Source organism: Hippoglossus hippoglossus, chromosome 15, assembly GCF_009819705.1.
Source record: "Hippoglossus hippoglossus isolate fHipHip1 chromosome 15, fHipHip1.pri, whole genome shotgun sequence".
Classification (NCBI taxonomy): Eukaryota; Metazoa; Chordata; class Actinopteri; order Pleuronectiformes; family Pleuronectidae; genus Hippoglossus; species Hippoglossus hippoglossus.
In genome coordinates, this window is record NC_047165.1 from 14036323 (window position 1) to 14048861 (window position 12539).

The 12539-nt window shown below is 41.8% G+C and overlaps 2 protein-coding genes across 11 annotated transcripts in view; one reads left to right on the forward strand and one right to left on the reverse strand.

Moving 5' to 3' along the window:
- col9a1b (collagen, type IX, alpha 1b) overlaps nucleotides 1-326 on the reverse strand; it is a 20695-nt gene extending 20369 nt beyond the window's left edge. The window contains exon 1 of one of the 3 annotated variants that reach the window (XM_034607883.1): nucleotides 116-326. In XM_034607883.1, the coding sequence (XP_034463774.1) occupies nucleotides 116-195 (80 nt within the window). In that variant the 5' untranslated portion in view covers nucleotides 196-326. The remainder of the gene's footprint in view (nucleotides 1-115) is intronic. The other 2 variants (XM_034607881.1, XM_034607880.1) reach the window with 2 other exon arrangements.
- Nucleotides 1-12539, forward strand: part of fam135a (family with sequence similarity 135 member A) — a 26324-nt gene that overhangs the window by 436 nt on the left and 13349 nt on the right. For 2 of the 8 annotated variants that reach the window (XM_034607873.1, XM_034607866.1), the window contains exons 2-18: nucleotides 1700-1832; nucleotides 2378-2457; nucleotides 4526-4665; nucleotides 5174-5244; nucleotides 5370-5543; nucleotides 5800-5926; nucleotides 6625-6675; nucleotides 7105-7258; nucleotides 7763-7840; nucleotides 8251-8300; nucleotides 8699-8857; nucleotides 8977-9050; nucleotides 9244-9398; nucleotides 9508-11458; nucleotides 11562-11722; nucleotides 11808-11899; nucleotides 12333-12430. In XM_034607873.1, coding sequence (XP_034463764.1) covers nucleotides 1756-1832; nucleotides 2378-2457; nucleotides 4526-4665; nucleotides 5174-5244; nucleotides 5370-5543; nucleotides 5800-5926; nucleotides 6625-6675; nucleotides 7105-7258; nucleotides 7763-7840; nucleotides 8251-8300; nucleotides 8699-8857; nucleotides 8977-9050; nucleotides 9244-9398; nucleotides 9508-11458; nucleotides 11562-11722; nucleotides 11808-11899; nucleotides 12333-12430 — 3692 coding nt within the window. In that variant the 5' untranslated portion in view covers nucleotides 1700-1755. The remainder of the gene's footprint in view (nucleotides 1-1699; nucleotides 1833-2377; nucleotides 2458-4525; nucleotides 4666-5173; nucleotides 5245-5369; nucleotides 5544-5799; nucleotides 5927-6624; nucleotides 6676-7104; nucleotides 7259-7762; nucleotides 7841-8250; nucleotides 8301-8698; nucleotides 8858-8976; nucleotides 9051-9243; nucleotides 9399-9507; nucleotides 11459-11561; nucleotides 11723-11807; nucleotides 11900-12332; nucleotides 12431-12539) is intronic. The other 6 variants (XM_034607867.1, XM_034607868.1, XM_034607870.1 and 3 more) reach the window with 6 other exon arrangements.

The following is a 12539-nucleotide window of genomic DNA, read 5'->3' on the forward strand; positions in this document are numbered from 1 at the left end:
AAGTGACACTTTTCTGTTCGTTGGTGCGTCCAAGTGCGTGTTGGTTCGTCTCCGGCGGGTCGGTCCTCATCTTTAGCGGGCCCCTCGCTGAAGTGTTGTTTTGGTCGCTTCCCACCTGTAACCCCAACGATAGCTTCGCCGAGATTGTGGCCACCAGCTCCGGACCCTTGGCACCTCACTCACTGGTAGCAGCATCAAATCTGTGGAGAAAACTCACAACCTAAACATCTGGTGTCTGTGCTGGTCTGCCTCAGGATCGAGGTTCAAGTGTTTGACATGCATGTTCCCAGCTGGTGGCTGTTAAGGCCTCATCATATTTATATATATTTGATTTATAGATATAAGAGCAGATGTATTGATTTTACTTTCCCTGATGGTGGTTATGAATTGTCTCCAGTGTGAGCTACATTTACTTATCAGCAGCTGTGAGTGTGGTTAGGGAAATATGCCATTTTATTTAATGGTTGTGGCTTTTTGTATACGATAGTATTGTGTTTGGTTGTAAAGTGGCACACAGACAAACATGTCGGTGGATAACAGTCCTCCGCCGGCTCCTACCGACGGGTTAGTGGTTTTGTTGACAGTACAAGTCTGCATATCAACCAGTCGACGCCTTACTTCACCTTGTCTACTCTCCCTGTGAGTAACCTCTACAAACAGTGACACAGCTTTTGGCTGAGGAGTGAAGCTGATCTAGCTGAGACACCTTAGTCTTTTAAAATCTAAATGTGAATTTGCAACTGCATCTTATTTCAGTTGTTTGCAGCAACATGTGCTCATGTCTTCGTGAGAACTGTGACGTTGTCTGATTATTAGACAAATCATACTTAAGTAAATAGTTTCCCTCTCATTGCTATCATTGTTGACCTTTATAATTTAGTAAAAACAGGACTCGTAAGTCAATTATATAATAATCTAGGTTGGTACAAATTGTCTTCCGTCACTTGAGGGTCATACTGTATCTGTCAGTCTTACAATTGTTGTCACTTGTTGTAAAATGATTATGAAGCTGTTATTTAAAAGTCTTAGTAAAGGGTATTAAAACCCAAGTGAAACCATAACTGACTGCTTTAAAGATCACTTGTACTAAGGGAGGCACATTAGTTTATTTACATTACGTGGTACTATTAGCTCTGTATCAGTCATCGGTGTCAACCAGGTCACACTCATGTTGGCCTTTTGTTGGTCTCATTTTCACTGGCATGAATGCAGTGAAATGTTGTCTCCCGGTGGATGATTTATTCATTTCATACATGACTAATTTAGGGAGCGTCTGTATGACTAATTTATTTATTTTTGGTCCCATTCTACAGCCAAAACGACAGTATGGCCTTTTCTTAATTTGGGTCGAAATAAATTGTGATGTCTGTGTTTATTTCTAACATAGCAAATTGGTGATATTATATGTCAGGCCTATTTTTTGTAGTGTTATTCATAGTATTTCCCTCTACCCTGTCGTACTAATGCTATAATTATCTGGGCTGTTAACACATTAGGCCCAGAGGACACAGGATGCCTATGCCAAATTTAAGCCCCTTGCCCTAGTGATAGTTCCCCTGAAAAACCTACTATCACTCAAGTCTTGCTTTTTCTTAAACTTGATCTTCCCGCTGTATGACTACTGCTGGTGTTTTCTCATACATATTGACCTTTTTAAAATGCTGTGGTGCTGAATTAGTTACATTACTTTTGCTTGCAGGCCTACAGCAGCTGTATCCCAGATGATGTAAGGCACCATTGCCTGTAGAGACCAAGATGACTGAAGTCCAGGCTACAGTGGAGTTCTCTGTGGAGCTCCACAAGTTCTACAATGTGGACCTGTTCCAAAGAGGGTGAGTATCTTCTTATTGTCTCTTTTTGGCATATGTGTTCAGCAGGTGAACTGTCTTTTCCAAACATACTTTACAAATTAATTAATTAATTAAGATGATAGTATGTCTTTAGGGGATTTGAACAAGCTTTGGTTTCTAGAAAACAGGTTTGACGATCTGGTTTAGACCTTCAGCGGGCTCAAAATGCTCTTTGTACAGACGGCAGGGAATGCTAAACAGTGCTTAAGTATACTACATATATTTATGTGAGCTCTTCGTTTTTACGTCACGATGATGATACTCTGCCTGGGTAAAACTCTATCGCTATTCTCCCAGCTCATCAGTGCCGTAAGAGCTCAGGTTTACTACATGAGTGACTGCAAAAGAAAGTGCTCATTATTCATTCATGAAAAGTTTAGTGTCATTTTACAAGTAGAGGCACTTGTAGCTGACCAGTGTGGTTTGTTCCTCTTTCACAGAGTTTTTTTTAATGATGCTTTTGACCAAACTAATAGTTCTGTTTTCATGTGACTATTCATTTTAAAACAAGTTGTGTATATTTTCAGGTTTTACCAGATTCGTGCCAACCTGAAGGTGCCACCCCGGGTCCCACACAAAGTTGAGACCAGTCTGCTTCACCCGGGAGGTAAATACATTTTTCGTACACAATCGGATAAAATGGGTACAGTATAGTTTTTTTTTCTCCACCAAACCTGCAGCGCTATTTTATGCTTACAAGCACAACGCCAAGCGCAAAACCGCAGGTCTTCTGCGCACAGATTAGGGCACATACTTTTGGCATCTGAAGCACACCTGCTATTTTGGTTTCAGAGAGGTGCAGCAGTGAAAAATGTAGAATGGCTTGCTGATGTGGAATATAAACCAGAGGATGTGGTGATGTATAAAGTCACTCTTAGCCAGTCGCATCATTGGAGTCATGGCTTGGGAGCAGCTCTATCAATCACAATGACACTACAACAGCTGATCAAATGGACGGATCCTTTTTCAAGCAATCACGTTATTGTCTGGATCGTAGAGAAGCACAACCTGTCAGAAATCGGCATGTGTGTTTTATTTAACTTGCACAAATATGACATGAATAAATATGTTGACAAGGCTGTTAATAAGGCAACACTGTTTCAGTTTAGTTCCTGCTCTACTCTATTTTGGGAATCCTCACATTGAACTGTAATGCATTTCATGAATACATCTTGAATGCTACTTTACATAACAGACCAGTGTGACATGTGCAGTATTATATGGGGCTAGTTTGTAGCAGCCCTGTGTCAAATTTCTCATAGTAAAGGCTGCAGATCTATCAACATATGAGTTTGCCTTTCACATATGAAGAACACAAAAGAGTGTCTGGGTCAGACGCATTCACAACAGGAAAATGTTAGAATTTATGCTCACATGGGCTCACTCATTTTCTGTACATTTTACCTGATTAGTTTAATTGGCATATTTAAGTTTTAAACAATATTCCATCTTTCCTGCACATTTGCTTCATGTATTTATTTTGGTTTTGTTGAAATCCCCAAAGTGGCAGCAGACTGGTGTTCTGAGACATCTATTCTCAGCGCAAAAACATATTTTCGACCAAAATATCAACAACACGCTTGGAGCTGCCTTACTTAAATAAGCTCTCACCTGCTTGTACCTCTCCTCCCACCTGTGCGCTATGCACTTTTTGCTTGCCACCCAAAAATACCAGCGAAGGCGAAGTGTATTTCAAGGTCAGTAAATTATCAAACCGTTGCTGTTGCTTGACTTTTCGCTGCCACAAAAAAAGCGCCAGTGCGTATAAAGTTGTATCTGATTTGTCAATCCTAAGCCCGGCCTGTTTCCCCTCAAATCTCACATTCAAACCATGAAAAGAATATTTCAGTAACCTAAGTAATGTAATGCACTGCTGCTTTTTTTTATCAGAGAACTTGTTGTTTCTCTGTAAATGCAGGTGACATTAATTCAAGTCATTCTAATACCTCAGGTAGACATGCATGTTTACTATATTACATTCCAGCTCTAAGATGTTTGCGCAGTTTTAGAGAAAATAATTATTGTTATTGCAGATTTAGTTTTTCTTGGCAGGGAGTTTGCAGAACACAAGCTTATCTCACACGCCACTCCTTCTTCTTGGTATTTCTCTAAAGCTTTGTGTATATGCCACATCCTCTTACTTGGAGACCTGCACCTGCTGTTATTTTCACACAAAGCACTCAATTCAAAGAGGATCATCATGAGAGTTTTTAATTTCAGTGATTAAATGTTTTGTTTTCTTGTTTCCTGACTTTGTACTCTCAACGTCATTCCAGATCTTATAAGATTTACCTTGTGTGATATTTCCTGCTCCCTTGACCAAGATCATCAACGGACTTTGCTGATGTTAAGCTTTTCCGGATATTTCCATTCCGCAATCTGTTTCTTTTGTACAAACCATCTTATCATGTTCGGTCTTTATGGCATACCATGGATAATCTCCAGGTTTTATACAAATAGACAATTGGAGATACTGTAATTAAAAACCTCAACCCTAAAACATAAGAATCCAAACGCTCCCAATCTGCTTTGACCTCTATCATTACCACTTTATTTACTGTTTATTTATCAACATCTCTCATTCTAAAGATTATACAAGAAAGTTCTTATGCAGATAGTTTGGCAACCGTCGCTCAGTTCACACACACTTAATCATATTATTATTTTTTGTTTAGGGTCTGAACTGGCATTTCCTGCGTTAGTCCAAGATGATGTTATCTGCAGCAAAACGTACCAAATCCTGTACAAGAATGAAGAGGTTGTGATCAACGACGTCCTCCTCTTCAAAGTGATGATGCTGCTAGATGAGAAGAAGGTAAGTTGAACACGGAGAGATGGTGATTTTGCGAGGTATTGTTTTAGCTTTTTTTTGCCTGTCCAAAAACTTGTATTCTCAATCTTATTATTTCTACATATTGCTACATGTCATTGCACACTTGGCATGAAATAGATGTACATAAAAAGGCAATCCGATTGAGACAAGTTTGTTTGACAGCAACACTTTAGAGACCGATTTTTTCCTATTAACCCAAAAGACTGCAATTGTCAGGACAAATAAGTATTTGTCACAACTACTCCCATTTACTTATTTGTACTGCTCAGCATTAATGAAGATAAAAACCTTGTTTTAAAGTGGAGTTCCACTGTTTTAACAGAGCACATTGAAGTGTTTTTGACAGCTGGTTTGTCCTTAGGGCATCAGCCAATGGTGTTGAACTGTGTTGAAAAACACCTTGATGGCTTTTATTACAGATCTTGTAAATCAACCTGGGGCATCCTTTGCTTTAAAATAGATTCTCTCCACTGTTTTTCAATATCTTCAGGTAGAAGAGTCTCTCAATGACATGGATTTCCAGCTCTTCTTGGATTTATATTTCACAGATGGCGATTACTCGTAGGTGTTGCAAAAAATGTTACTGCATGTGCTTGTATTAGTGTTTGTGAATTTATTTTTATCGCCTATGCAAATGCAACATTAATTGAGTCTTGTGTTTTCTTTTTCTTATTTTATTTGCACAGGCCAGATGATCCAAACGCTTTACAGAATATCAGTGGCCGCACAATCCGTTTGCACTTTAGCCTTCAGCGAGGCATCCACCAACACATCAATGTCATGTTTGACTACTTCCACCTGTCTGTCATGTCTATAGCCATCCATGCCTCCCTCGTGGCACTTCATCAACCCCTTATCAGGTCAGAGCACCACCCAACACAAGTAAACATATGGACACTCTGTTGCCATCCTGTTTTTAACTATTGTACTTTGCTGTAAATTCTAACACAGACCTTTTCTCTCACACCACACAAAAACTGTTAATAAACTAAACATAAAGTTTTCACATTACAGTTGAAGTAAACAACGTAGCTGTTGAATTTTAACTTGACATTCCTGTACAACATTCTTGTGTTGATAAGCTGAGTTAAATTTCCCTCTATGATTTTTACCTAGTTTTCCTCGACCAGTGAAAAGCACGTGGCTGAACCGCAACGCTCCAGCACAGAGCAAAGACTCAGTCATCCCACCTCTGGAGAATGTGGTGTTCGGCAACAGCTACGTCAAGCAAGTTTCGCCAGATGTAAGTGAAGCCACCGGAACAACGTCAGTGCAACTTGGTATCAGCATTGACTGTCATACACCCAATATTATCAATAATGTGACTGTTCTCCTTTTTATGAGGGAGAAATACTGATGATGGGATAAAAAGTTCCTGGTATTCATTCTTTGATCACGAATGATTGGCACTGACACAGGCTTTGGTTATTACATGAACATGACTGTGGACTCAGATTTGACATTTCCACACCACAGGTAGAATGGTTTGTTACATTCGTTCCATTGAAGCATTGGGGGAGTCGTGTCAAGCGGTTGACAGAGGGTGCAGAAGAAGTGGAAACTGTCAGACCACTGTCACATTTGACCGGGAGTAATTGGCCCCTCCTGACAGAGAAAGGTGGCTGATCTGCCCCCGAGATGCTGTGGTGTGAATGTACCAGTGTTATTCAGATGGAACAGAGGTCCCACATCAGCCCACGATGCATCACTCATGGGCAGCTCGGGTGTAACAACCCATCGGCCGCTTTTCGATTCAGTACAGGGAACTGTGCAGAAGCCACTATAAAATATCGCCATGTAGATATTGCTTAGGAAAAAAATGGAAATAACTGGCAGGTTCATCTATTGTGATTTATAGGGCTGTCGTGGTTACTGTAATAACTGAGTAATGAGGCACGCAGTGTGTAGCGGCAGACATTTAAACCAGTTTCTTCTTTGTAGAAGAATTCAATGGGTATGCTGCTATACGAACAAAAAAGAAAAAAGAAACAAGTAAGTAAATTTTATTTATAAAGTGCCTTTAGAAAGGCGCTGTGCAAAAGTTGCAAGGTATTGTATTGTATAAAATATTAAAGAAAAAATCAATCAGTGCGGAATTATTCAACAAAACTTATATCTATTAGCATCAATTTATAAAAGTGGTTTATTTTCTGTAATTCAATACACTACCAAAATATTCCCCCCTTAGTTCAATTTGTAACCACTGACTATGAATTAATGCAGAAAATGTAACTTTAAAAAACCGAATTTAAATTGGCAAAAACCGCACAGAACATGTTACTGTGTCTGAGTTTGTTTTTTCCAATGACCGTGGCTTTAAAGCCTCGTGTTTACAGTTGCTAGTTTCCAGAAGAGCGGAAATGTTGTTTACACACCTAAATAATCTATCGCCCCTTCTCTCTGTTCCTTTTGATCCCACAGGGCAGGACATTCCTGGTAACTGACCACTGTCTGCAACATGCCTTCAGTCTGCACCAGAACCTCTGCTCCAGTCTCCTTCTCGCCTACCAGGGCCTTTTCGGCTACTTCACTTCTATCACCAAGGACCTGCCCTCCTCCCACCGTATGGAACTAGGTAAACTGCGTTGTGGCTTCACACAATATGTTTTTGCACACTCTTTACTTTATTGTTTTACTTAAAAGCACATTTTCAAGGTTAGACAATATAATACTTTCTGATTCATTTTTCACTTTGGATTGATTTTCATTGTTTTGTCTTTTTCAGTGTTTGTGTAAATCACATTTTGCAAGTTTGGTGTGTTTTCTCATGTCATTTCACCTGATCCCTACTCAGTTACATAATCCTCCCTTCAAACAAACTACACAACCAACAACCTGCTAAGTGAACTTGTGGATCTATTTGTGGTTGACTAATCATAGCTCATAAACTTACAAAATCATAGTTGCATTCAGTAGATGAAGTCTGTTTACCAGTAGACTAAAACCAAATTGTAAACACAACTCATTTTTGTTACTATGGTTCACCAAATCTAACTCACACAAGTGGAAAGACATTAACCAATCCCAGACGATCAAATCATAAAAAAGTTAAATTTGCCTATATGTGCAATCTTACTAGCCAAGCCCAGCATGCAAGTCCTATATGAGAGAGTACTCAGAAGACCCTATCCCCGAAGTCAAAGGCACGTCTACATAGGTACGTCCCGACCCTTACAGAACCAGCCTGCCTTTCTTTTCCTCTTCGCTCCAGTTACCTTTCTGTAGAAAACACCTTGTCTTCTTTATGTCCCACTGACCTGAGACAATATACTTGACTGCTGTCATGTCACCTTTTCATTCTTCTCTATACTGTATACTTAAGCTGTCTTTCCATATTAATAACTGACCTCCATCAAAGACTCTTTCTGATACAGTGGTGTTGTAGAATTTGTTGGCTGTCTCTGGTCATGTGATGAAAAAGAACAGCTACTTTCTGACACCAGTGTTGCCTTACACTACTTTCTCATTCAGCCTGCATTACTGGTTCTTCTTTAACCCTTTAAATGTATTGTTGTTCAGTAAATGATAAAAGTGAATCTTGTTAATGTTGTGCCTTTGCCTTCTCAGAGCAACTCGACTTAGAGGCCCGTCTCGCTGACTTGTGCGAACAAGTTAAGGTAAGATTTGTTGCAGGCCTCCTTCACAAAGCAGTGATAGAAAAATATTTATAGGACAGCATGCCTGGCACATTGTCAGATTGGTGTTATGTTCGGCACAAGGGGTTATTAGGAATGTACCTGGGGCCATAGAAGTTGTGAAGTAAAATGATTTGCATTGACTGAACGTGTCTTACGGCTGGAGGGCATGAGTGACATGTCCTGATTTTCTGGATGTGTGCAGTAATCTGTTTTTTCAATGAATTTTAGTAGAAGTATTGGGATAGACTAGTTTGTTTGTATACGTATTGTCTTTTCATAGTTATTTACTGTAAAGCTAAGCCCTCCTGCAAAGATCTGCTATAGTCAGGGAAGCCTTCCTCACTTGTGCCCTCTGGTGGCTGTCTCTGTATTTTCAGCAGAAGGCAGAGTCCCCAGATGAGCTGGCAGAGCTGGTAAATATGAACCTGGCTCAGCTCTGCTCTCTGCTCATGGCTCTTTGGGGACAGTTCCTCGAGGTGGTGTCGCTGCAGGAGCATGTCGCTGCCCTTCTGGCTGTGGAGCATCATACACTAAGAGTGAGATCCTCGATCGCAGAAACATTTAAATATCTGATGAGTTGATCTTTGAATGACTATGATCCGTTTTTTTAATCTGAGTAATACTGCTGACTGACTCTTGGCTGTATCTCTTACAGGTAAGGCGGTTTGCTGAGGCTTTCTTTTGTCTCGAACATCCAAGACAGTCTGCTTTGGCTTATCAAGAACTACAGTAAGTTGCAGTGGCATGTTTGTCTTGGGTGTGAAATATAGTGTTGCGGTTGTCAAGCCTGGGCTAGTAGCTACATGCCTGAAATACTATAGGCCAAGTATGGAAAACCCATGTTTTTCTCTCTCTCTCTCTCTCTCTCTCTCTCTCTCTCTCTCTCTCTCTCTCTCTCTTACTTATCTCCTCTCCTCATCAGTGCTCACAGTCACCAGCAGATGACTAATGCTGTCAAAAGCTCCAACTACTTCCTAACGTTGCCTCCGCTTCCAGTGGAATGTGCGGACCTGGATGGTGATGTCAGCTCACTGCCGATCATCTTTGAGGATCGATACCTGGATTCCATCACTGAAGGTCAGTGACAAAGTATTGTCATATAACTATATTTTCAGTAATTAGCCTCAGTAATGATGGGTGTTTTTTTAAAATCTTTTTAATGTTTCAACTGTTTTTTGTTATGAAGATCATGATGGACCCTGGCTGGGCATGCACAACACAAGGACTGGCTCAGTCTCCAGTAAAACGGACAAGCCCAGCTCCAAGGACTGCAGTGCAGGTGCCAGCCCCATACCTGAGTCTCTGTCAGCCTCCCTGGATAACAGCTGGCCAGACAACTATGATCCGCCACCTAAGTCTAAAGGAAAGTCAGTCAAACTAAAGAAAAATTCAAAGACTGATAACTCCAAGAAGTTGATCAGACAGGGTTCCAAGGACTCAGTAGTTCTGGTGGGCTATAAGAATCTCAAAGCTCCTTTTAGTGACCCCAACACAAAATGCAAGGAAGGGGAGGCTCCTCTAAACCCAGAGGAGGAACGGGATACTTTGCTGGGGGACTCAAGTAGTTGTTTAAGGACTAATGCCAATTCTACTTTTGACTCTGGTGCCACAGCGGCACATTCTGAAAACAGTGTTCTTGATTCTGTTGTAGATGACAATATAACTGCTGCTGCTGCTTGTCAAGAAGGTTCCTTCAAAAATCCTACAAGCTTGGACACACAGAATAATCCTCAGGCAGGTACTGGGGCTGGCACTATATGCAACCAACCACTTGACAAAGATGAGCACGCTCACCAGGCTGGCCAAGGGCTCTCACAGTGGCCTAGTGGACTCAAGCAAATTGAGGTGAAACCAAGTAACAAGGACCCCTACCAAGGGGATAAAGTCACTGTTCTTCTACCCTGTCGGACTGATGGGATTCCAAGAAATAATGTTCCTGAGATAATCCAGACAGACCGCTGTGACTCCCAACAGTCTGCGGTGGACTCTGTGTTTGGAAGGCCAGGTAAAGAGGCTGCACAGTGTACCCAGCCCAGCCTGGTCTCAGTACAGGTAAAGAGTGATTGTATCCGGCTGCCAGATGTTGCAGCCCCCAGTGCCTCGTCCCGTCTCTCAGACTCAGGCATCGAGAGTGAGCCCAGCTCCTTTGCCATTCAGCTTGCTCCAGGACCGCAGACCTCTGCCGGGCTAGGCTTTGCTGAATTGGTTGTTACTGCCCCACAGCCCGAGAAGCCCGTTTTGAATACAGCACCACGGCCTGTTCAGCAAAGCACTGTTCAAAAGCCCAGTGGGGAAATTCTTTACCCAGAAAATACCAGTGTGGTCAGTGGAGTCCAGTCCTCCCTCACGTCCATTAATTCTTTGCCCTCAGATGATGAGGGTGAGGGCTCCTCTGGGGCCTCCAGTGGAGCTGAAGTGCGAGGCAGGAAGTCCAGTGTGTTGGTGCAGGAGCAGAGTGTAATCTTCTCTGGGGATATCACCAACAGACCTGCCATTGCTGCTGCCTCCACCTCTGACACTGGTGCAGTTGATTCCAAACTTATTAAACCTGCCTTTGACTTGGAAACAGATTCCAAGTTAATTGTGTCTGAACTCGAGAAAGAAGGAGCAGCTGGTTGTGGGACTTCGAAAGAGTCTCGTAGTGAGCCCCACTCTGCCGGCCCTTCCAGTAACTCTGCCACCAGTAGCACTGACCTGGTAAAACGCGGGATGGTAGAGAACTACTTTGGCTCATGCTCAAGCACAGATGTGTCTGAGATCAGCCCCGTAGAAACATCTGCGATCACGTTGGGAATACAGACAGAGTCCCAGGCTGAGAAGGACGAGGATGAGCCAGAGCATGAGATGATCGAGAACGGTTACTATGAGGAAGGTGATGGTTATGCTTTTGTGAATGGCGTCACTGATGAGGAGCAAACTGCGGTTGGGGATCCAGCCACTCAAGAGACTAGTCTTCTGTTTGAGCAGCTTGGCATCGGCTACCTGCATGAACCAAAGGATTCATCCAAAGCTCCCATCTGCTCTAACCTAGCCTCCAGCAGCGCTATGCATAGCTCGGGAAGACCTCGCTTTCCCTCCACCTCCCTTTCTTCCAACCTGCGGTGGTTTGAATGTGCACCTGCACCACAGATGAAAGCGTGAGTCATGATTCCACTAAATATTACACTTAATGCAGATAATTGTCCTGTTTTGCACATTTTAAACGAATATTCGTCTCCATATTTAATTATAATTGTGCAGGTTCATCAAGTCCAAAGAAGAAATGAAGCAGCTCAGGCTACCCGGTATCTTGTACAGTGATGTGCCTGAGCTGGCATCCACTGTTCCATATTTCAGCTTGGAGGAAGATGAGAGCTGTGAAGAAGGCATCCATCTCATAGTCTGTGTCCACGGATTGGACGGTAGGAAAGGTTCCTGTCGATAAAGTCATTATTTTAGTATTTAGAAATGACATTGATGTATTTTATGTTTGATTTGTTGCTCCAGGTAACAGTGCAGACCTTAGACTGGTGAAGACTTACCTGGAGCTTGGCCTGCCTGGTGCTCGTATAGACTTCCTCATGTCTGAGAGGAATCAGGTGAGTGGATAAAAGCACAGACACTGCTGCCGTCTGACATCACTGTTAAACACCTATTACATTGAAGCGACTGAGGAAAAATGTGATTGTTGTTGGATTTAAAAGGGTAAACTTGTTCATACACTATAAGTAAAGATAGATGACATGACAGCTTCCAAAAAGTGAAGGTAAAGCATCTCAATTGCACCCTGGTGGCTGGCTGCAGTACAGGTCGTAAACCCCACCTCCTCCTTCTGTGGGACCTCAATACCAGACTCCATCCCCCAATCGTTACTTCACAGACTCTGGATTGTGGGAGGAATTGGAGCTCTGTCGTCCATCTTTATTTACAAACTATATTTATTAGTAGATACATTCTCTCGAGCCTGTTTCAGTTGAGTTAACACAACTGTCCTGACATTGTCTTGTCCTTTTTAAAACTCCTTAATTACAGAATGACACCTTTGCTGACTTTGAGTCAATGACGGACCGACTGCTGGATGAAATAGTCCAATATATTCAGATATACAATCTCACTGTGTCAAGGATAAGGTAAGATGTTCTGTTTTACCAAAGTGTAACATCTTGATGTTTAATTAGAAAAAAAAGAGTGAAGTTTTACTCCACTATAGGATTTGTAGTGATTGAATGTGTAGCTGCA